The following is a 23,388-nucleotide window of genomic DNA, read 5'->3' on the forward strand; positions in this document are numbered from 1 at the left end:
TATCTTGGTTGATTTGCAAGGTTTGGACAAACTAGCTCTGATATTTATGCCAAAATCTAACTTCAGAGTTTAGAGAAGAATGGGAAAGGTATCTCAAACAAAATTTATACATCGAATCAAAGGAAAACTATTTAGATTGACAAATATCAAATAAGAACTTTATTAAACACTGACATTGTGAAAGGTTGATCAAATAATGATAGGCACACATGTTTATTATTGCATTATGTTCAAGCTTATAGAAAGGGAAAAAAAATTCAAATAAGTCCTAATTCACACATTGGGTTCTCTTTTAGCCAAGTCTTTTTGTGGCATAAAGACATGTTTCTATTGTCTGCAAAATTAGCAGGCATTCGTTCTATTTTAAATGAACTCCACTCATCGCCTCATGTGGGGCATTTGGGTATTGTGAGAAAACAGAACAAATATGGAGAAGTTTGAGCAGAAATGTGTAAATATTGTAACGGAGTAAATATCAAGCTATGAGGCTTGCAGGATCCCTTGCTACATCCTTTTCCATTTCATTCTCAAACGTGGGAAGATGTATGATCAAAACTCCGTCAGTGTTATTAATTAGCATCTATAACACCATCATAGCCTTATTGAATAGCGCAATTTGATCAAATTGTAATTGTTCCGTATGCTAATTAGTACAAAATATTCTGAAATAGCAGCTTACAACATTGTTGCATAGCGAAATTTGAACAAACGGTTCCGATCCACAATTGTCAACACCAAACCCAATACAGGAGAAATCAGAATATTGTTTTATATATTGAACATAAAACTATTGCACAAGATGAAAATTGAAGTCATTGGCGAAATAGTTTAATGAGAAGCTTAGTCCAAGGTAGTTAGTGGAAAGGGGAAGTTTTGCTGGCTTGCATCCATCACATTTTTTACATGTCAGCTAAATTTTCAGCAGGGGCACGATGCTCGTTCTCAACTAGGTTATTGATTTCCTATTTATTTATTTTATTCAATCTTTTACTCCATTATCAATCTGCAAGAAGCTAGGCTAATGATGTCTAAGAGTGACTGGTTCTTGAGAAGTGGAGGATTGGCCAAGAAGGTGTATGCCAGCATCTCATATCAAGAGAGTTCATAGCAGGCAAAGTTGTATGGTTGTCATCACATCAGAATCCATAAACTTTGACACCAAATGAGCGTCTCTGAGGCTGATGTATCTTAGTTCCAGTTCACTTTTGTCTTCATTTCCTCATTATTTGAGGCGCGGCATTTGAAGAAACTCTAAATTTATCCTCTCAGATGAGATGAGAAGACAACTCAACACAGTAAGTGTAAATTTGGTTCCGCGTGGCAAAAATTGATTGAGTGAATTAATTCTGTAAAAATTGATTCTGACTAAAAGTGGGTTGAATATAAAGTGATCCACGTTTAAATACATTTTTGTAAACGTGAGTTGAACAACAAATTTGAGTGTTAAAATCAATTCGGGCTCAAAAGCTCAAATTTCAACAAATTTGGTTGGTTGAGAACCAATTAATCTCAATCAAATTTTCCAGCAATGGAATACTACTCATCGTTTTCTGACAAAACATGGCCAATGCTTAGTTCAAATTACTAAAATGTTGCTATAACCTGTGCACCAAGATCAGCTACATGTTTCATTATAGAGATATTATTATTTGGAAAATAATCTCATATTAACATATAGAAAACATATATATGAAAATCTAGTCGTTCGGTTATATCATTATATAAGATAAATGGGCAATCCAAAGATGCAAATGAAGGTCTAGAATTGAGGTTCCGCCTGCCTTCATTTTCCTACTGTATATTTTTTTTTTATTTTTTAAATCTGTTCTCCTTTGGAAGTTTATTATCTAGTTATGAATTTTATGTTACAAAATGCAACCGGTGTATTTGACTATCATCCCAATCATCTTTATTATTAGTCCTACCAGCTACAAAGCGTTAATACAATATTCCATAGATAGTCAAACTCTGTATCTAAAGAGCATCGATTTAGATTTTATCGATCTTTACTTTCAAATTGATATATCTTGTAGCAGAGTTTGGTTTTTTAATAGAACCGTTAGAATTTAGGACATGTTGTAGATTTGGTTATTCAGCTAGAAGTTTTGGTAATCTGTGCTCCTTTAGAAGTTTGTTAGCTAGTTATAAATGAGTAAAAAGTGTAATACAATGTTCCATTCATATATAGTCAAATCATTGTATCTGAACTCTAGTGTTAGTTGAATTTTGTTTGTTTGTTTGTGGATAGACGAAATGACAATAGTCGTTGTAAATTCACACACACAAGTGGAGGAGAAAGCATATCAAAATCTATAGAAAAATGATAATATAAACGAGAAACAAACATAATAAGCAAAATCAAACGATGATATCATTCAGAACATATTTTAAAATGAAAACCTAGATTATATCAGATAAAGCATATCAAAATAGGAGCCTAGTGCTGATAACAAAATGAAAAGAAAGCAAATCAAAATAGGAGTCTAGTGCTGACTGGTGATAACAAAATAAAAAAGCACACTAAATAGGATAGAAGAAGTTCAAAGACTTTCTGGCATCGGAAACAGCTTTCCTATCTTCCATAACAACCTTAAGATGATATTTGACCAATTTCCTAAAGGATTGCATCAACCCAGTCCCTTTACTCTTTCTCGGCCAATTACGCATAATTTCATTAAACTTTTTCTCAAGTCCCCTCAGTTTTTTCAAGGTGCGAGAATCGTTTGTAGCATTCTCGAACATGAGAATCTTAAGAGAATCAAGCCAAGATCCACGAAAACGAAATGTATGGTGAAGATCTTCCAGTAACTTAATGAGTAGAGAGCGTTGATTGTCAAGGAGATCTAAGATTGAATGGTTTTTGAGAAGAAGTAAAAGTTCAGCCAAGGTTGTGTATGCCAAGCCCTTCACTTCAGGAGACTTGAAAGTAGGCAGAGTTATTTCGGAGCCATGAGAAGCGATGAAGTTTGAAACCAAATCAGCGTCTCTGTGGCTGATGTATCGCAGATTCAGTTCAACTTCAACTTCTTCCTCGTTCTGGATTGCTTGTTGTTGATTGTTGTGTGATTGAAAATGCGTTTCGACGTCCGCCATTGCTGTTTTGGAAACCCTAAAATTATGAGATTATGAGAAACACGAAAAACAAAAGCATTATTATGTAATCAATCGAAGATGTAAAGTAAAGTACAGAACATGAAATAGCGTATGAATGAATCGATGATCATGATAAGAATACATTGATCATTGATCGATAAGAACAGAACGAAATAGAAGGGAAGGGTTTGTTACCTTGTGAAGAAAGAGAAAAAGCTAGGCTGCTGAAACCCTAGTCGAGTCGCAAGGAAGGAAGAGAATGAATGAGAGAATTGAGAGGAGCCGTAGGGTTTTAAATAAGGAACGGTTAGAGGGTTTTTTTTTTTTTTTTTGGTGTACAGGTTAGAGGGTTTATAAACTGCAGAAATCTTTGATTAAAGATTGTTTTAAAAAATATTATTTTATTTATTTTTTGAGGAGATCCAAAAATATCATAATGTTAAATATGTTTTTAATTTATTTTTCCTATAAAACAAATGTTTCTAATTTATTTCCTATAAAAAAATATTCGATTTTGTTTTAAATTTTTTTTTATAAAAAAATTCAATTTTAGATTTTAGTTTTTAGTTTTCTCATTTTTATAAAAGCAAGGCTTAATTATAGTTTGGTCTCTATTTTCAATCACTCGAATTGATCCCTCCATTTAAAAAATCACAAAGTTTGGGTTTCTTTATCATATTTTTTAAATTAAGATTTTTTGATGTATCATATTCAAATTGAAGTTTTTAGGGGTTTTCTGATAGTTTCATAGTTCGTGATAATTTCACATCATCGGAACGTATGACGCACGAGTTAAAAATATGAAAAATGAATCAAAATTGCGTGATTTTAAAATTAGGGACCAATTTCCCTTAAAAAAAAAGTATGGACCAATTTCACGAGTGAGTGAAAATAAGAGGACCAATATTATGATTAAACCTAAAAACAATTGATATTTTCCGTCCCTTAGTCCCCATTAAATGAGTAAAACACATTTTAGAATCGAATAAAAAATTTCTACAAGGGTTAAATTTGAAATATCGTAATTTGATAAGGATTAAAATATATTTAACATAAAATAAAATATTAATTAATAATGATTATTAATTATTTTATTGACATAATATAGGCCAAGTTATTTTTTTGGAAGCATAATATAGGCCTAGTTGTATCATATTTTTAAAAGAAAAAAAAATACTATTTTAAATATGATCATTTTTAACAACTTTTAATCTTTCTTTTTTTGAGATAATATTTTAAACAAGTTATACTAATTTGGTAATATTTTTGGTGGGTATAAGATAGTAAACTCTTATACTCCCTCCGTTTCAAAATGAGTGTCACTTTAGCCAAAAAAATTTGTTTCAAAATGAATGTCACTTTACATTTCCAATACAACTTTAATTTTTTTTCCAACTTTACCCTCAACAAATACTCCAACTTTTCTCTCACAATTTTTAATGCAACTTTAAGTTTGTCTTTTTCTTATAAAGCAAGGACAGTTTAGTAAAAGTGTTATGTCTAATAATTATTTCATTACATTCCTTAATCTTTGTGCAATTGACTAAAACGACACTCATTTTGAAATGGAGGGAGTAATATTTAACAAACTCCATGAGATGTGGTTCAAATTCCATTTATACTAGTATGACCAAACATTGTTGTACTATGCATTTTCATGCAACACCATTATCATTAATCTAAATAACTAGCATGAATCTACCTACAAGTTGACTGTCACAATTCCCTAAAAAAAAAAAGTTGACTGTCACAATCTTTGTATGTCTTGGAGAGATCATTAAGCCTTAATAATTAGTATGAATTGCATCAACCTAGTAACAATAATTCCCTTCAGTTTAACATAATTATCAAACTAGTATTTTAGTAAGACTACTAGAATAGATGGTTTATTAACAAATTGATTGAGCTCAAGTGGTTAATGAAATTATCTTATGACGAATCATTCAATAAGTTCAATTTTTAATAGGAACAATTCTTAACCTGACTTACTTCGAATTACCACATAATAGATTATATTCAGTTCAGTTTCTAAAAGCACTTAGTTTACAAGAACCACAATCCATTGTTATCTCTCCTTTTTTCCTTCTCAATCACTTTAGTTCTAAATGATTTATCATGTCATAAACATTTTTAATTATCTGTATAATAACTCATTACTTTTATTATTTCTAAACATGAGGCAATAGAGAAAGGACACAATGTTGTATATCAAAATATAACCACAGGCACAGAGTAGAGTTAGCTTGTTTAATTTTGCATCACTGGCTTCATTTACGGTATTTCAAACGATAGACAACAATATCTGCATTTTCCATCAAATAGTCATAATCTACAATCAACCTTCACATTGTTATTTGGTGTGGAGCAAGCAATTAACATGATTCATTAACATTTTCCGAAGACCTATAGTCTCCATTTTTATGGAGATTGGTAAATATTACTTGAAATAGTAGTAAGGAATAATCAAACTTATTTTTCCCTAGTCAATTGGTCAGTCACAGCTAGCCCACAGTCAACATTCTATATACAATGGACATGAAAGAAATCAATATATATAGTATGCAAAATCAGCATACATGCATAGACTCAAAAAGTAATGATAAAATCAATGAGGATTGTGATCATGATTAGAGTCATGGGATGGATATGGAAGAGTAGCATTCTAAGAGTAGTAAATAGCAACAAAAATAAGTAACAACTTCAATTCTTAAGAAGAAAAAAAACAAAACTAAGTAGCATTCTAAGAGTAGTAAATAGAATAAAAGTTCCATCTAAAACCCAAATGACTACTACTAATTAACCAAAATTAAGCCTCAAAACCCCATTAAAAGAAAGAGTTGCAAAGGCAGTATTTATAATAAGTATTATTATTACTATCATTTCCATATTCCCACCTCCTTGAGCCCATCCTCAGTAGCAACACCTCTAAACATTCCATTACAATTAAATCCATAAGCCACTTCACCCTTGCTAGACACAGCAATAAGACCAGCAAACCCTTCATCAAGACGATGTTCGATAACGAAGTCCACGGCCTCTTGAAGGCCAAAACCTTTGTACTCCATAACTGCAGCCACCTCACGCGCAAGAGTGCCACGTATGATAGCCTCCCCTTCACCAGTGCAAGAGACTCCACACACTTCACATGCGTACGTTCCAGCGCCTATGATAGGTGAGTCACCAATTCGACCATTCATTTTGTTCATTAGTCCTCCGGTCGATGTTGCAGCAGCACACCTTCCTTCACTGTCCACCACAACACACCCGACGGTCTCTGGAGAATAAGCGCTTAGTGGCAGCCCATTCATTTGTAGTGGACTCTTTTCGTTTTCAGCTGTTGGAATTCGATAATCAAACTGCAAATCATTGTCCATCAAACACATTCATTAATCAAAATCACTTAATCCACAGTTTACTTACTGTGGTAAAAATGCATACGTATTTATTGCATCAATTTGAAAAATCTTACCAGAATTGTGTTTGCTTCCTTTGCAAGTTTCAGCATACCAACATTATCAGGAGTGATGAAGTATTCATTCTCCTCAATATCCACACCCTAGCAAAAACAATTACTTGTTACACATTCAAGGACCAAAATGGCTACTACTCCAAAGAAGTATGCATTTATACATCCAATTGTTGATATAATTTATACGAACCTGTTCCCTCGCAAATTCTTCTGCCCCAGAGAAGCCTAGGTATGAATGAGGGGACTTTTCCATGACAAGGCGAGCAAGTGAGACAGGATTTTTCACGGTGGTAACACCAGAAACAGCACCACATCTTCTCTTTGTACCATCCATGACGCTAGCCTCCATTTCGGCTGTTCCTTTTGCTGTCAAAGCAGATCCACGCCCAGAATTGAACAGAGGATTTGTTTCCAGTTCTCTCACCTGTCAAAAAAAGAGACCCCAAAATCATTAAATACATGTTATTGTTATTCATGGATTTATTATATTTATATTAAATTAATTAATAATCTACAATTATAGAAATAAGTTTGATGCATATTATTACAAACAATGTTGTCAAACTCAATGTTCTAGGTAAAATCATTGAACCTATGTAGAATTCAGATACCGGACTCGTAAAATTAAAAGTGTGAGTTTACCTAATATTAAATTAGCCTGTGAATGACATATCAAGAAAATATAATACCATTAAATAATAATTTAACATTTTATCTTCATATTAAAGCAAAATGTTTTTAAATAGACAAATATTTATCATTTAATTTGAAGAATAATATATCAAATAAGTGATTAACACATAAATAACTAATTAAGCTAGATATCAAAAAAATATCAAATTAAAATTTTATTAAATAACTAAGTGAGATATCAAATATTAATATTAACTTAAATAATCAAGTGAGATAATATCAAACAATGTAGAATCGTATGCTCGTAAACTTCTAGTATAGTTGAGAGATTATTTATCGAGTTTACTTTTAAGAGGCCGAAAAAGAAATATATTAAATAGAACAATCAAAGTAAAAGAAGTGTTAAAATTGAAATGACACACAAGTCAAAAAACAAAAGCGCTTAAACATAACGGCGCTACCAAGCCAACAAAAATCAATTTCTAAGAGGAGTCGCACCTAAACATATAAGCGGTTTAGTACTCCATTGATATAAATTGTAGAATAAACCCTTATCTTTAGTTTTAATCCAATAGCAAACTAAGCATATAAGGGGTTCAATACTCCATTGATATAAATTGTAGGATAAACCCTTATCTTTAGTTTTAATCCAAGACCAAACCAAAAGCTATATAAATTGTAGGATGAACCCTTATAACTTCAGTTTTAGTCCAAGACCAAACCAAAAACTTCGGCAAATCAACAAGAGAACCTTTAAGACTGTCTTGATTATCAAAAATAACTTGATTACTAGAATAATGCCAATTTCGTCCATAAATAGGATCCTCGCGAGGACCACCGTGTTTGAGAATTCATATGTTATATTTATTTGTCTTTTCACACATAATGTGTAGAAAACTCTTTTATGTATAATATTTTTTCCTAAGAAGTCAAATTTTTAAACATAATGTTTACTATAATATAATGTCTTAATATTATATTTTTATAGTTAAATTTTAATTTTATTTACCAACTAAATTGATTAAAAATAATAGAAATTTATTAATTATTTTTTCATGTTGAAGAAGCTCCGCGGGGATCATCGGAATCTGCGAGGATGAGGAACAATTTGATGGCAGTAAAGTGCTCCTCATCCCCACCTCACCCCATTGACTCCCTTGATTACGGCGCTTTCAAACAATTCCCAAGTAACTCATCCATAAATTGAGTTGAAAAACTAAGTAACATGACTAGAGTTGTTTTCAACAAAGCACAACTAATGTCTAGCCACGGCAAAACATCTTACCATAACATAACTTACACAATAAAAAAAACAAATTTATGATATATCCTTCCACACGACATTCCTCTGAATCACGTTATAAAAAGTTGAAAGACGGTCATGTAATAATATCCAAACTTTTAATTTATGACTCCCCTCTTTTCACACTTTTTTTTTTTCTTTCTATTGCTTTTATTAACATATGAATAGAGTGTTGCAGCACACGACTCTTATGCACTCCATCTTTTGCTTAAATTTTTTTGTAAGAGTTTATCAAAAATATAGTATACATAAGAGTTAATTTGTTTTTTTTTTTTTTTTGCGACCTAAAATTGTAATACTGAGTTTAAAAGTGTTAACACCAGAGTTTGGCGACCTTAAAAAATAGTAAGCAAAACCCTATAACTAGTACAAACAAAAACAACGTGAAGGTTTAATGTTTTTCGGTACGTTCATATATACGTACATGAATATATTTTTAGCCAAGCATGTATAAAATTATTTCAATATGGTAGAAAGATTAGTCATCACTAAACATCAACAAATATTCATACATATAATATGATTATATATGCTTATATGCAAAATTAATCATGATACAAGTTTTAATCACGTCATCACGATACAAGTTCGTTAAGGTGAGAGAGATTGGATGAGAAAACATACAACAAGTTCAACGACATCGACAGCAGAACCATTGGAACAGAGAGCAGATATGCCAATATTAAGACAATGAGTAAGAAGTTGTTTGGCTTCTTCCTGGCGTTGTGGTGGGAGATTAGGATCCACACCTGCGCCACCATGCACAGCAATAGCCCAACCAACCATTTTCTCTGCCCTAGGTTTTATTTTGCTTTCTTTCTTTGTTTGTAAGAGAGTGAGTGTGATGAGACCACAAAGAGTTTGGTCGGTGCTTTATAGATATTTTTGGAGTTGTAATTTGTAAGCGTATAATCTTCATTATAGAAATAAAATTATTTCATATTCTGAAAATATTTCGACACGTTTTATAACCTTTTTTTTAGGGAATAAACCTATATTATTTTTGACAAAAAACTATATTATATGATTCTTAAAATAAAAAATAAAAAACCTATATTATATGATAGCTTATCTTTTTTTGTATACTTTTTTTTTTATGTTGCGACCCGTCCTTTTAAAAATAAAAAACAAGACCCGTATATCTATTTGAAAGAAGATTGTCAACAAAAACATAAGAAATCATAATAGTTTTTTTAGGAATTTGGATCCATTAAACTAAAGTGTAAAGTGAATAAAAAAAATAAAAAATTGATATTTAAACAAATAGGTGATTTATTATGATGTTCCTTTAATATCATTCTACGCTCTAAACAAATAGGTGACTCAATTTAGAGCAATCAGAATGTCAAATATGTTTTTTAGTGTGAAAACAGTAAATTAATTATAGAAGATGATTGATTTACATCCATCTAAAAGATAGAAGTAATAAGGATGTATATTAGCATCCACATATCTCACGAAAAAATCAATAATTTTGAAATAATTTATTTTTCGCAAAATTTTGAAATAATTTTATTAGAGTACAGTATTGTAAATATTCTTCTTCTTCTTTTTTTGGGAACATATTTTCTTTTTTTGTATGTATTGTAATTGATACTTTTGCGGAAGAGTATAGATTTCGAGCAGGAGCCGGTGGTTCGTCTTTGTGGTACATGGATTGGACTAAGTTGGGACCTCTCTGCCAACTTGTCCCATTCGTTCACATTAGTGATACAAAACTGTGCTTACGGGATTTATACATTGATGGTAGATGGGACTTTCATAGTCTTAGTACAATGCTTCCTCATGAAGTTCGTGACTATCTACACCAGATACATGCTCCTGCAAGACTGGACGTGAGGCTTCCAGATGAGTGGACTTGGCAACATTCAAAACAAGGTGTTTATTCTTGCTCAAGTGGGTATCATTGACTTCTCCAACAAAAGAGAACCTGGGATGTTAATTGCAACATTAATTGGATTTGGAAACTTAAAGTCCCAGCAAAGCTACAACACTTTATCTGGCTTTGTTACCATAATGCCCTCCCTACAAATGCCCGTCGGCATTATTGCAACATGGCAGCTTCCCCCAACTGCACCCGTTGCTCATCACCTATGGAAGACCTCTTTCATTGTTTACGTGAATGCCCTTATTCTAAAGAGTTATGGCTTCGTCTGGGAATGAGCCTTCACTCAAATTTTTTCCTTCAAACAGATGTCATAGTTTGGATTCATGATGATATGGCTTGTGGTGCTACCTCAACCCTTTTCATCGCAGGTTTATGGCAAGTGTGGTGTTGGAGAAACAACATGATTTTTGAACACCAACATTGGAAAATACATGAGGTGGTGAGAAAAACATTTCTCTTACACGACAATTGCATTACTTACTACCCGCACAATGGCAATAATATATCATCTTCACGTCTATTGGCTCATTGGACTTCACCTCCTGAGGGAACGTTTAAGCTTAATGTAGATGGTAGTTTCCTGGAAGACTCTTTGTGCCTTGGCGCTGGTGGTGTCATCCGAAACCACGAGGGTGAATGGATCGCTGGATTTTTCCATTATGAGGTTGGTGGGGATGCTCTCTTGGCTGAGTTGCGTGCTATACAAATAGGAATTGACATTTGTCATAATCGAGGTTACACAAATGTGATTTGTGAAAGTGATTGCTTGGAAGCTGTGAAGATCTTCATTGGTTCCGGTAGTCATAACTTACATGTTCATGCTTCAACCATTCTCCATATCTCCGATGCCTTACAACAAGAAGAGAACTATACTTTGGTGCATATTTTGCGTGAGCAAAATGTGTGCAGATTTCATGGCTAAAGAAGCCTATCATTCGACTTCTACTGTTAACTGGGATCGTCCCCCACCAGACATGGAGTCTCTCCTCTTGAGAGACAAGCTAGGAACTTAAGTTTCCTTTAGTTTTTTTTTTTCTTTTTTTTTCTTTTTTTCTTTTCGTTACTTTGTAACCCTACCAAAAAAAAAAAGATTTCGCAGTCTCTACAGTTATCCCCTTTCCTAAAAAAAAAAAATACTCAATTATTTTTTTTTATAAAATTTCATGTTTATTTTTGGAAGAAATATATATTGTGTTACGTTGAATCTTTTTAGCTAGGGGATATGAACGATGAAATTTGTACTCCCTCCTTCTTTGAATAATAGTCGTTTAATGTTTATGCACGATTATTAAGGAAATGATTATTTGTGTTGATTTTGATGGTAAAATTAGTATCATTTACTAAAACACCCTTATTAATTGTAGTTAGTGGAGTAGTTAAGTTGGATGTAATTCAATAGATAAAGGTATAATAATGGAAAAATAATAATAAATGTTGCATTGATATTCTAAAGTGACAATTATTTTGAGAAAAAGAAAAATGGGTAAAGAGACAATTATTGTGAGACGGAGGGAGTAATACCTAACGCAGCCGGTAATGTCGAAACCTTGCGATTGGATATATTTCATATGTTTTTTTTTTTCAAGAATATTTCGTAGTTTTTTGAATTCGAATCCAGAATTTTTCGATTTGTCAGTGAAAATTTATAGTGGTCGTCTACATGCAAAATAAATAAATATGACTATTACAATGCAGAAAGAAGAAAAAAAAAATATACGCAGCTGCTTATAGTATAAATAATTTTTTACCGATTTAATAGAAATAAGGGTTAATTATGTTTTAGGTCCCTATAAATAGGCGCGTTTCCAACATTAGTCCCTACTTAAATTTTATTAAATTTTTGGTCCCCAACGTTTTTTTCCGTTAGCAAAATAGCTCCTCGCTGTTAATTGTTGTTGATTGAGCAAACTGTGAAGCACACGTGGATGCCACATCTGACTTTTTTTTTGTTAGGTTAAATATGTTTTTAGTCCCTATAAAATTGAGGCATTTTAAGTTTAGTCCTTACTTAATTTTAATAGTTGTTGTAGTCCTTACAAAAATACTATGCACTCAGTATTAGTCGCTGCTCAATTCAAATTTGTTTAATTTATGTTTAAACTCTTAAGTTTTTTAACAATTTTTTGTAGACGTGTTAAGAACGTTATTTTTTAAAATTTAATAAAATTTAAGTAGGGACTAATGTTGGAAACGCGCCTATTTATAGGGACCTAAAACATAATTAACCTTAGAAATAATTTGTAAAAATCTGAACATGGAATTTTTTTTTTACTAACTTCTTCATATGGGTTAACGGTCTAGCTTTTGCTTTTTACTCTATTTTTTCAAATGGGTTAACGCCATTTGCTAAAAATTGTTTGTTTGTTTTTGACAGGGGAATTGTTTGGAGAAATTCTCCTGTCAAAAATACCAAGCTAACAGTCTTGTACAGTGACAATCAAAGTGTTATTCATATTGATGCTAACCATGTCTTTCATGAAATAACCAAACACTTAGAAATAGATTGTCACATCATGAGGGAGAAGCTAGAATGTTCAAACTATTGTCAATGTCATCTACCAACATACAATTTATGAGGGATATTGCATTATGAAGAGAGTAAAGTAAAATTATCTAGTTAACTTGTTTACTTACACCGCAAAACTATCTACCAAAATTGTCAGTTACAATTATTAGATGCAGTTAGTTGCATCGTAGCTTAGCATAATACACCTCTTATGTATAAATAGAACTTTGTAATCTCCTCGTTGCGGAATGATTGAACTACATTCATTCAATTCATAATAACCTTGGCGAGCACGCTTTCACCTCTGGCATATACAATAAACAAGAATCAATTTATTAGACTTTTGCAAACGATGAGATTTTAAGGCATGTAGAATAAACAAAATAAGTTATTCCTTTTCAACCGAATTTCTCGATAAACAATAGTCAAATATCAAACTTCTTATCACTTGTTTAAAGAGTTCAAATATCTTACTATGTGAATCAAGAGTTCAAATATCAAACGGATTCATTGACACCAAATCTCAACCTTCAATTAAGTTCGATCAAAAGGTTGAAATTAATTCACTTAAAGTCTCACCGTGTACCTCTCTCCCGATATGTATGATTGTATGTTGCTTGCTTCCTTTAGAAATTCCATTGAAGCACGTGTCTTCTCTCTAATCTCAGCTTTACAATCGCCTCCTTATTCACACACGACAACTATAGTGATTCATACACTAAGATTGGCTACCAATCCAATTCAATTCAATATAAAGGGTTTTTATATACAAAATTTTGGGTGAAGATCCTCTCCATTTCAAGTTCTCTCCATTTGTTCTATTACCAAAGTTTTGGTGTATAAATGTGCAATTAATGTCTTCAATTCTTGAAATGTGTACATTTATATCATATATTTACTTCAAAACTATAGTAATTGACATTTCCATTTTATTTAGGAAATGGCGAGGATCTTCACCCGATTTCTTTTATGGGTTTTCTATCGTAAACCACAAAATTGATTTTATAGATCAAGGTGTGCTTTAAGATAAGCAATTGTTTTTAATAATTCAGAAAAGTAATAGGTCCAATTGAAGCTAATATTTTAATTATTCAATCATGGCAAAAATCTAAATCTGCGGCATCTGCAAAATTCATAATCAAAATAAAACTAGATCTAGGAGGAATCCATGAAATAGAAACAATAATATTTATGTCGTTTGTTATACCAATAATATGTTTATAAGAGCAAGGCCATGCCAAGAGTAATGGAGAGAGCACAAATCAAAGAGAGAGAAATTGTATTGAGGAATATGTCATGAGAGGTGAAGTCAATTCTTCACCGTTAAAAACAGAGGCACTAGGGCAATGGGGAATTTCAGAAAGAAGCAAGAAACATATCCGGAGAGAGGGCAGCATGGTAGTGTTTGAGTGAATTAATTTCAACCGTAAGATCAAACTAAATTGAAGGTTGAGATTTGGTGTCAACTTGTGAATCAATTATGTTTGTATTACTATATTGCTCTATTAATTTTAACTTTTAATAATAGGATAGGATGAATTTACTTGAAAAAAAGTTGTGTAAAAAGATGGACCACTTAAATTGAGTAAAGTATATCCCACCATGAATTGGACCCCAAAATGGAATATACTTAGAATCAATTAATCAAAGGTCCTTTCCTTGGAATCACATGATGAATATGATAGATAGTTAGTTCCGAGGTCATAAATAATCGTTGCACCAAACTTCCCTTTTTCCACACCACAACACTGCTGCACTAAGATAGACACAAAACACTACAAAATATAGTAGCCACGTGTCGCTTCTTTGTTTGACAATCATTTTTTTTTTTTGGCTCTACAACACAATCATCGTTTGTTTCTTTGTGTTTCGCTTCATTACACTGTTGTTGCTTGCTCAGTGTTCTTGTTCACACAATGACAGACACTACAGATGATATTGCTGAAGAAATCTCGTTCCAGAGCTTCGATGATGATTGTAGGTTGCTTGGTAATCTTCTCAACGACATTCTTCACCGTGAAGTTGGTACCACCTTTGTTGACAAACTCGAAAGAATTCGTGTCCTTGCTCAAGTAACTAACTTTTTCTTAAAAACTCAAACTTTCCACTTTTTCTTCATACCCCACTTTTTTACTTTTCATGGGGTTTCATTGTTTTCAATATTCATTACTTTTATGTGATTTTTGCTCTGTTTCCTTTTATGGGGTTTTGCTTTTTCCCCCTTGCTGAATGTGAAAATCTATGAAGCACTGACACAGACACCGGACACACCTTTGATCAGAAGTGAGTAATAGTGAATGATGTTCCTATTTTTGTTTTTGGCAGAGTGCATGTAATATGAGGCAAGCAGGTATAGTGAACATGGCTGAGTTACTTGAGAAGCAGTTAGCTTCAGAGTTGTCAAAGATGTCATTAGAAGAAGCTTTCACTCTTGCTCGTGCTTTCAGTCATTATCTTACTATGATGGGTATAGCTGAAACTCACCATAGGTAAATAATCTACGGCTACACTAACTCTGATTATTTGTTGGTAATTAATAGTACTTTCCAAATTTCAGTTTTGGATTGGCTTATTCGAGCTTATCTAGTAACATAAGCACTTGTGTGACCGGTTATGAGAACTTATGAAAGTAAATTATGACATGCTCACCAGCTGTTTTTATTTTCGGCTTATTTTCATATGCTCTCCAAGATAGCTCATGAAAAAAACTTGTAGCTTTATTTTGTCTTTTGTTATATAAAAATCTTATAGATAAGTGTATATCATGATAAGTCCTTATGCTATAAGCAGCTAATTAAGCTGTTTATCCAAACAGGGCCTACATAGGGTAATGGTAATCACTAACAGAAATTACGTGTTCACAGGGTTCGTAAAGGAGGGAATATGGCACAAATTTCAAAATCTTGTGATGATGTGTTTAACCAGCTTGTGCAGGGTGGAGTTTCCCCGGATGATCTTTACAACACAGTCTGCAAACAGGTCCATTTTTTGTTCTTTTCATGTCTATCTACATATGTATGGTAGAAAATGATCTTCCATTGCACGTCACTATAAAGCTTTTTCCTTGCATTTTTTTGGAAATTGTGAAATGCTATGTTTTGATTCTTTTCAATCCTTAATGTTTTTCTTGTTTATTTGGAATGGAATGTAATGTCTATACCGCTGGTGTTTCAATCAGTTAACCAGTTTGTTTTACATTTTTTTATTTTTGTTGCTTCAGGAGGTTGAGATTGTTCTTACAGCTCATCCCACGCAAATTAATCGACGAACACTGCAATACAAACACATTCGGATTGCTGTGAGTATTTTACTTTGTTTGGCCATTAAAAAATTCAATGGAATGAAGTTTTCAAATTCAAAGATAGTATAAATATTTGTCTCTAACTACTTTGACTCTTCAACATGTAGCATCTTTTGGATTATAACGATCGACCTGATCTTAGCCCTGAAGATCGAGAAATGCTGATTGAGGATCTGGTATTACTTCTTTATTGTATTTTCACTCTAAAAAATCACTGTATTGTGAGAGGATGAGAATTTATCTGTTTAACTATTAAGTGGAAATATGTATGCCGTATTTTCATATGTCATCATGATTTGGTAGGTGAGAGAGATAACTTCAATATGGCAGACAGATGAGCTTAGGCGCCAAAAACCCACTCCAGTTGATGAAGCTAGAGCTGGTAAGTTGCTTGAGTATCAAGTATTGTATATGTCAGGTCTTCTGGTTCACATTAAAAGAAAGTAATAATAATTTGGCGTGTAAGATTAAGAACTGTTCGTTTTATTTGTATTTCTCACAGGTTTGAATATAGTGGAGCAGTCACTCTGGAAAGCTGTTCCTCATTATTTACGACGTGTCAGCAATGCTTTAAAGAAGGTCTATCATCTTGAATTCTTGGTCAATTAGCTGTAATTTTTTTATAATTTTTTTTTTTTTGTCATACAATCTATCCATTTTGCAGCATACTGGAAAGCCACTTCCACTGACTTGCACTCCCATAAAGTTTGGAACTTGGATGGGAGGTGATAGAGATGGAAATCCAAACGTTACCGCAAAGGTGAGCTTTTTTAACATCCATCCAAGTGCTCACTATCAGCGATTTTGCTTTTTATGAATACTAGTAACTGAGGGAAAGTGAGCTACCTATTGTTATGTCAATGTTTAAGTTATAATTTTCTTTCGTAGTTTTGTTATGGGGGTGGCAATACATTCTTTTCTGTTTGATTTGTTTAGTTTTGTTGCCTGTACTTGAATAATATCATCAAATCTGCCAAATATTTTGTTCAACTTTGGGTTGAGTAAATGTTTTTCTGTTTGTTCCTCAGGTCACAAAAGCTGTTTCACTTCTATCTAGATGGATGGCTATTGACCTCTATATTCGGGAAGTGGATAGCCTCAGATTTGAGCTATCTATGAATCGGTGCAGTGATACGTTGTCAAGACTAGCACATGAAATTCTAGAAGGTTTGTCTGTTGAATTTTACTTTTGGCGAGATTCTTCCTAGTGCCAAGGGACTTAGCATTCACCTTTTGTCTTCTATCATGTGACTCCCAAATGCTGTTCGTTGAAAGTAACACAGATTCGTTATGCACATGAAGATTTGATAGCTTTCAATATTAGTCCAATTCAATCTTGTTACTTCGATTTGTTAGATATCATATGAGCGACATTTTACCTCACATCTTTCTTCTAAAGTATTAGCACAAAAAATTGGAATTAAGAATGGAGAGGGATTCATTTACATTTAATCTGTTATCACTTCTTGTCTAATTTGATGACATAAGATTGACTTCAACTGGCTTTGTGAATGTTTCCTCGGAGTATTTTCTAATTATGTTTGATGATCTTATTAGCCACATCTAAGAGTTGATGGTCACTTCTTTCTTGACAGAAGCTAAAGACGAGAATCGCCATGAGAGTTGGAATCAGTCCACGAATAGAAGTCAGTCACTTCCAACACAGCTTCCAGCTAGAGCTCATTTACCCTCTTTTGCTGGTACACATAATACTTTTAATTATTTCTGTCTAGTTATTTGAGCATCAGCATACCATATCTCTTTGATTTAAATGTTTTTGTTTTCAAGAACCTCAGATATTTTTGACTTTCTGTTGTTCGTCCGACACTCAAATGATCTGTTGAATAATTCCCCTTTCTGATTGCACGAGAAATAATTATTAGGAATCACTACAATCCTTAATATAAATTCTATTTTGTCATGCACGAGGAATGATGAGGGGATTTTTAATTCATTATCTTTTTCATGTAGAAAATGGTGAATCGCAGCATCCTAGACTAGACATCCCAGGACCTGATCACAAGGTAGATCAATTCAGTGTTTGTGGCAGTTCTGAATTCTCCTAGCATGCTATATAATGTATATTTTCTTAATTAATAGGACGGTGGTATTTCTCCAAGTCCAACTACACTCAGAACTGGCAATCCCAGTCTTAAAGTATCAGTAACAAGTTCAGAAAATTCCAATGGTTCTTCATCTTCAATTCCATCTTCTCCCTCTTACAACTCTAGTCAACCGCTTTCTCAGAGGAAATTTACAGAATCCCAGACAGGAAAGTCCAGTTTTCAGAAGCTTTTAGAGCCACAGCTCCCTCAACTTGCTGGAATTGCTCCTTATAGAGTTGTCCTGGGAAATGTAAAGGATAAGGTATTGCTTCAGATTGATTCCGGTGATTAGTACTTAAAAAGTGACTGTTTTCAATGCTGTCATCGAATATCTGCTGTTTGCATGAGAGTAATAAATTATACTTGCATGTTATTGGTTTCTTGGCATTTTCGGCTGTACGCACTTGATAAGTTCCTTGCATTTCTACATCTTCCGTAAATGCTTCAAATGATTTGCAGTGAACACTAGTTTGAAAATAGATAGAATAACAGACTACATAATTTTCTGATTGAGACTGGATGCGAGACTATATATATCAAAAGTATTCACCAATAATCTACATCTATCCATCTTTTCAATTTAACTATAAAAAAAGGGCAACCCGGTGCACTTAAAGCTCCCGCACACGCAGGGTCCGGGAAGGGGTCCCACCATTATTGGTGTATTGTACGCAGCCTTACCCTGTTTTTTACACAGGAGGCTGTTTTCAATTTAGCTATAGATGTACATATTATTACGTTAATTATATGCATTATCAGAATATCTACTGGATACAAAATCACATATTTTCTGTTTTAAGATAGCAGCTAGCAATTTGTAATTAAAATCACCATTATAATAAATGCATGCATTTTTTGTTTCAGCTTGAGAGAAGCCATAGACGGTTAGAACTTCTTCTTGAGGATGTTGCATGTGACTATGATCCTTTGGATTATTATGAAACAGCTGACCAGCTTTTGGAACCTCTGCTCCTCTGTTATGAATCTCTGGTACTCTTTCCTTCCCTCTCTTTCATGAAAGGTTTGTTCACACTCCACAATTGCTATTTAACTCTCCATGTCTTCAGCAATCATGTGGGTCTGGGGTGCTAGCTGATGGTCGACTTGCTGATCTCATTCGTAGAGTTGCAACCTTTGGAATGGTTTTAATGAAGCTTGATTTACGCCAGGTACGATTTATATTTCATGTTTATCGTTGCTTGAGTAATCAATTATGACCTGAAACTAGCTGCATTACAGGAATCTGGGAGACATGCTGAAACACTTGATGCAGTTACAACATATTTGGATATGGGTACTTATAGTGAATGGGATGAAGAAAAGAAATTGGACTTCTTAACAAGAGAGCTGAAAGGAAAGAGGCCACTAGTTCCTGTTAGTATGGAGGTGAGACAGTTAAAAGTTTTTAGTATACTAAGCAACTTTTTAATAAGCTGTTAGCTGTATATCTTGTGTTAGGAAAGCATACGAGTCTATTTTGAAAAGGAAAGAAGTTGACATCAATTCCATCTTTTAATGATAAATATGATAAATATGTCCAATTTTGATGTCATATGGAGAATCTATTTGCTGTGAAAATTGACGATGATAGACTGATTTGAAGTGAACAAACATTGATAGACCATTTTGGTGTATTTATTATCAGAGAATTAATGAGACTTTCTTTTTGGAATTAGTTTACCAAAATGGATGTTTATTGTTTAAAGAAACCTTGATCTGCTGCATCATTCCAATCCTTTTTATATTTTTGCTTAGAATAGATGTATATTTATATCAACTTCTAATTATGCCACACATATCTAATTTTGATGTCCAGTTATATTGAAAAGCTAAAACTTGTTTCTGGAAATGCAGAGGAATTACTTTTGTTGCCTGAGTGAACGAATAAATTCTGTAGAGAATTATTATTTTTTTTTTTTTTTTTTTATCTATGGTTGCTTATTCATTCCATTCACTTCTTAATAGTCTCATGATATTGAGACAACTGATTGCTAGATAAAAATTTATTGTACTTGTTTCACTCTCGGTGATCTAATGTAATCAGTAGCTCAACTACTTGTGATCATTTCAACGTTCGTGGCAATTTATGATTGGTATCTTGATTTTATTAGGTTCCTGCTGATGTTAAAGAAGTCTTGGATACATTCCGAATCGCTGCTGAACTAGGGAGTGATTTTCTAGGAGCCTATGTGATATCTATGGCCTCGAGTGTATGAATAATTGCCACCTTGAAATTATGACTACAATTTGTGCTATATCAATTGTTGTTCCATAGTCACACTAATAATATGGACTTTTGCTTGTTTATCAGGCAAGTGATGTCCTTGCAGTAGAGCTTTTACAGAAGGATGCACGGCTTGCTGCTATTGGAGAATTGGGAAGAGCATGTCCTGGTGGAACGTAAGTAGGAACCCTTTCTTTCAATTAGTCTGATCAAAATGGTGCTTAAGATAAAAAAAAGTTGCTGATCAAAAAGTTACTTGCCCATAGGGCCTGTTTTGATAAATAGCTTATTTGCAGTTTATAGCACCAACACTTATTATGACAAGGGCTTATGTATAAGCTTGCATAGGCTATTTTTATATCAAAAGATAAAATAATGTTAAATTGTTTTTGTATATGCTATAAGTTGTTTTATAAGTCATATTGGAGAACTTATGAAAACAAGTTAAAAACAGCTTATGAAAATTGTCATAAGCTGTTTTAATTTTTTTTATTATCAAAGAGTCCCACAAAATAAGCCAATCCAAACAGGCCCTATATCTGTATTGTGAAAATTTGAATCTTATGACATGTTTACATTAGGTTGCGGGTTGTCCCTCTATTTGAAACCGTGAAGGACCTAAGAGGTGCTGGTTCAGTTATCCGGAAACTTTTATCAATAGACTGGTACCGCGAGCACGTCATTAAGAACCACAATGGACATCAAGAGGTGCTTTTTTGATCCGAGATTCATTTAATTTTATGTTATGGCTATCATGTGAAATTCATGTTATAGTATTATAAATTTGTATATGCAGGTTATGGTTGGATATTCTGATTCTGGTAAAGATGCTGGCCGCTTCACTGCTGCTTGGGAACTTTACAAAGCTCAGGAGGATGTTGTAGCTGCTTGCAATGATTATGGTATTAAAGTTACACTGTTCCATGGCCGTGGAGGCAGTATTGGTCGAGGCGGTGGCCCTACATATCTGGCTATTCAGTCCCAACCACCTGGGTCTGTGATGGTAGGTTATGCATTTAACTTTATTGTTGCCATTTTTTTTTTTTTTTTAAAAAAAATAACCTGCTTGAAACTTAATGGTATGAGGCGATGGTGGCTGTAATTTTTTTGGTACATCAATGGTATGGTATGTATCCAGCATCCCACATGAGAGGTTGGTGTGTTAATGGTTTCAACTTCTAGGACTTGATTCCTTGGATCGTAAATAAGTGACAAACATTTGGAATATTGGACTGATAGAGTAATGATACATGTTTACGTTGTTTGACTTTGATTTGTTTAACCATGAAACTGTTTTGGTTGAATTTTGGAGAACATTCAATAATCTTAAGAACTTTTAGGCTAGTATATCATCTAATCTTTGTTATTTAGTATTATTTACCTGATAATCAAATTAAATCCTCAACTATGAATTTGATTTTAGATCATGCTATGAGTCTTATGACCAGTCTTAAGGAACAAGTTTTACCGCTGACAGCTCGTTTCTGAATAAAACATTTGAAAGCAAAAATTTATGTTTCCCACGGTGTATTGCAGGGAACACTTCGGTCTACCGAGCAGGGAGAAATGGTAGAGGCTAAGTTTGGGTTGCCACAGATAGCTGTTAGACAACTTGAAATATACACAACTGCTGTATTACTTGCAACCCTTCGTCCACCTCTCCCACCCCGAGATGAAAATTGGCGTAGTCTCATGGAAGAAATCTCAGATATCAGCTGCAAGTGTTACCGCAATGTAGTCTACGAAAATCCAGAGTTCCTTTCTTACTTCCACGAAGCCACGCCTGAAGCAGAGCTTGGCTTCCTGAACATAGGTAGTCGCCCTGCAAGAAGGAAGAACACAAAGGGAATTGGAAACCTTCGTGCTATTCCCTGGGTATTTGCTTGGACTCAAACCAGATTTGTTCTTCCAGCTTGGCTCGGAGTTGGAGCAGGTTTGAAAGGTGCTTGTGAGAAAGGTCATAGCGAAGAACTAAAAGCAATGTACAAAGAATGGCCTTTCTTTCAAAGTACAATAGACCTTATTGAGATGGTGTTAGGGAAAGCAGACACTACTATAGCCAAGTACTATGATGAAGCCCTTGTGTCAGAGGAGAGGCAAGAACTCGGACGTGAGCTAAGAAACGAGCTCCTGACAGCTGAAAAGTTTGTGCTCGTGATTAGTGGGCATGAGAAACTTCAGCAGAATAATAGGAGCTTGAGGAGGTTGGTTGAGAATAGACTTCCATTTCTCAATCCCATGAACCTGTTGCAGGTGGAGATTCTGAAGAGGTTGAGGCGTGATGACGACAACCTTAAACTCAGAGATGCTTTGCTTATCACCGTAAATGGGATTGCTGCTGGGATGAGGAATACCGGTTAACGCTGCTTCTGAACAACTATAATAATGGACACAACTTTAAGTACTAATGATGAATAGTTTGTTTTATGTTAGGTTTGTTCAGTAAAGATTGGTATTAGCCATTATGGTGAATGGTTTGTTTTGTACATAGGAGATGCATTATAATATTAGAATGTTATGTACAATTAAGCTTTTCCTGCAATCTGGTAAGTTCTCAATAAATTAACATCTTGTGAACTTGTTTGTTAATTTGCATGAACATGAGAAATTGTTCGGGCAATCAAATATAGGAAAAGCTTAATTTATTGAGAATGTTTGTTTCTTCCTCACCCGGGTCACTATCAATTGCGCACTCGGAGTAACAAGAGAAAAAATGAAATCGTTCCCTCGAATCCCATCAACAATCAAGCCAAATACACAAGACCACAGTCCCTATCCTGGCCAAAATGGCTTTCTCTCATGTTACTTATTAACCATTCTTGAAGATTTGAAATCCAAAAATCTGCAGACAAATTTCCAAAAGTAA

General features: G+C 33.6%; 2 protein-coding genes across 2 annotated transcripts; one reads left to right on the forward strand and one right to left on the reverse strand.

Annotated features, from left to right (window-relative positions):
* Positions 1 to 5,969: 5,969 nt before the first annotated feature.
* LOC146957960 (putative isoaspartyl peptidase/L-asparaginase 2) lies at positions 5,970 to 9,284 on the reverse strand. The gene is made up of 4 exons (XM_085729054.1): positions 9,123 to 9,284; positions 6,753 to 6,986; positions 6,563 to 6,649; positions 5,970 to 6,449 (listed from the first exon to the last, which is right to left on the reverse strand). Exons 1-4 carry the CDS (start codon positions 9,282 to 9,284, stop codon positions 5,970 to 5,972), a joined length of 963 nt encoding a protein of 320 aa, XP_085585180.1.
* A 5,475-nt stretch (positions 9,285 to 14,759) lies between these two features.
* On the forward strand, positions 14,760 to 23,099 carry LOC146957961 (phosphoenolpyruvate carboxylase 4-like). The gene is made up of 20 exons (XM_085739623.1): positions 14,760 to 14,964; positions 15,218 to 15,381; positions 15,757 to 15,871; positions 16,113 to 16,190; positions 16,301 to 16,369; positions 16,497 to 16,575; positions 16,696 to 16,772; positions 16,858 to 16,953; positions 17,222 to 17,360; positions 17,789 to 17,893; positions 18,165 to 18,217; positions 18,294 to 18,560; positions 19,163 to 19,288; positions 19,366 to 19,467; positions 19,538 to 19,684; positions 20,410 to 20,508; positions 20,610 to 20,698; positions 21,104 to 21,230; positions 21,319 to 21,525; positions 22,059 to 23,099. The coding sequence occupies exons 1-20, from the start codon at positions 14,809 to 14,811 to the stop codon at positions 22,881 to 22,883; spliced, it is 3,120 nt and encodes a 1,039-aa protein (XP_085595749.1). The 5' UTR covers positions 14,760 to 14,808; the 3' UTR covers positions 22,884 to 23,099.
* Positions 23,100 to 23,388: the final 289 nt, after the last annotated feature.

The sequence above is a fragment of the Medicago sativa genome, chromosome 1 (genome assembly GCF_051527215.1).
Source record: "Medicago sativa cultivar Bolivia chromosome 1, Bolivia_mono, whole genome shotgun sequence".
NCBI lineage: Eukaryota > Viridiplantae > Streptophyta > Magnoliopsida > Fabales > Fabaceae > Medicago > Medicago sativa.

Coding starts and splice junctions, on each gene's coding strand:
- LOC146957960 (XM_085729054.1), bottom strand. CDS start 9,284: ATGGTTGGTTGGGCTATTGCTGTGCATGGTGGCGCAGGTGTGGATCCT. Junction 6,987..9,122: donor TCGATGTCGTTGAACTTGTT/GTATGTTTTCTC, acceptor TTTTTTTGACAG/GTGAGAGAACTGGAAACAAA. Junction 6,650..6,752: donor AAGAATTTGCGAGGGAACAG/GTTCGTATAAAT, acceptor TGTTTTTGCTAG/GGTGTGGATATTGAGGAGAA.
- LOC146957961 (XM_085739623.1), top strand. CDS start 14,809: ATGACAGACACTACAGATGATATTGCTGAAGAAATCTCGTTCCAGAGC. Junction 15,382..15,756: donor ATAGCTGAAACTCACCATAG/GTAAATAATCTA, acceptor ACGTGTTCACAG/GGTTCGTAAAGGAGGGAATA. Junction 20,699..21,103: donor AGAGCATGTCCTGGTGGAAC/GTAAGTAGGAAC, acceptor TGTTTACATTAG/GTTGCGGGTTGTCCCTCTAT.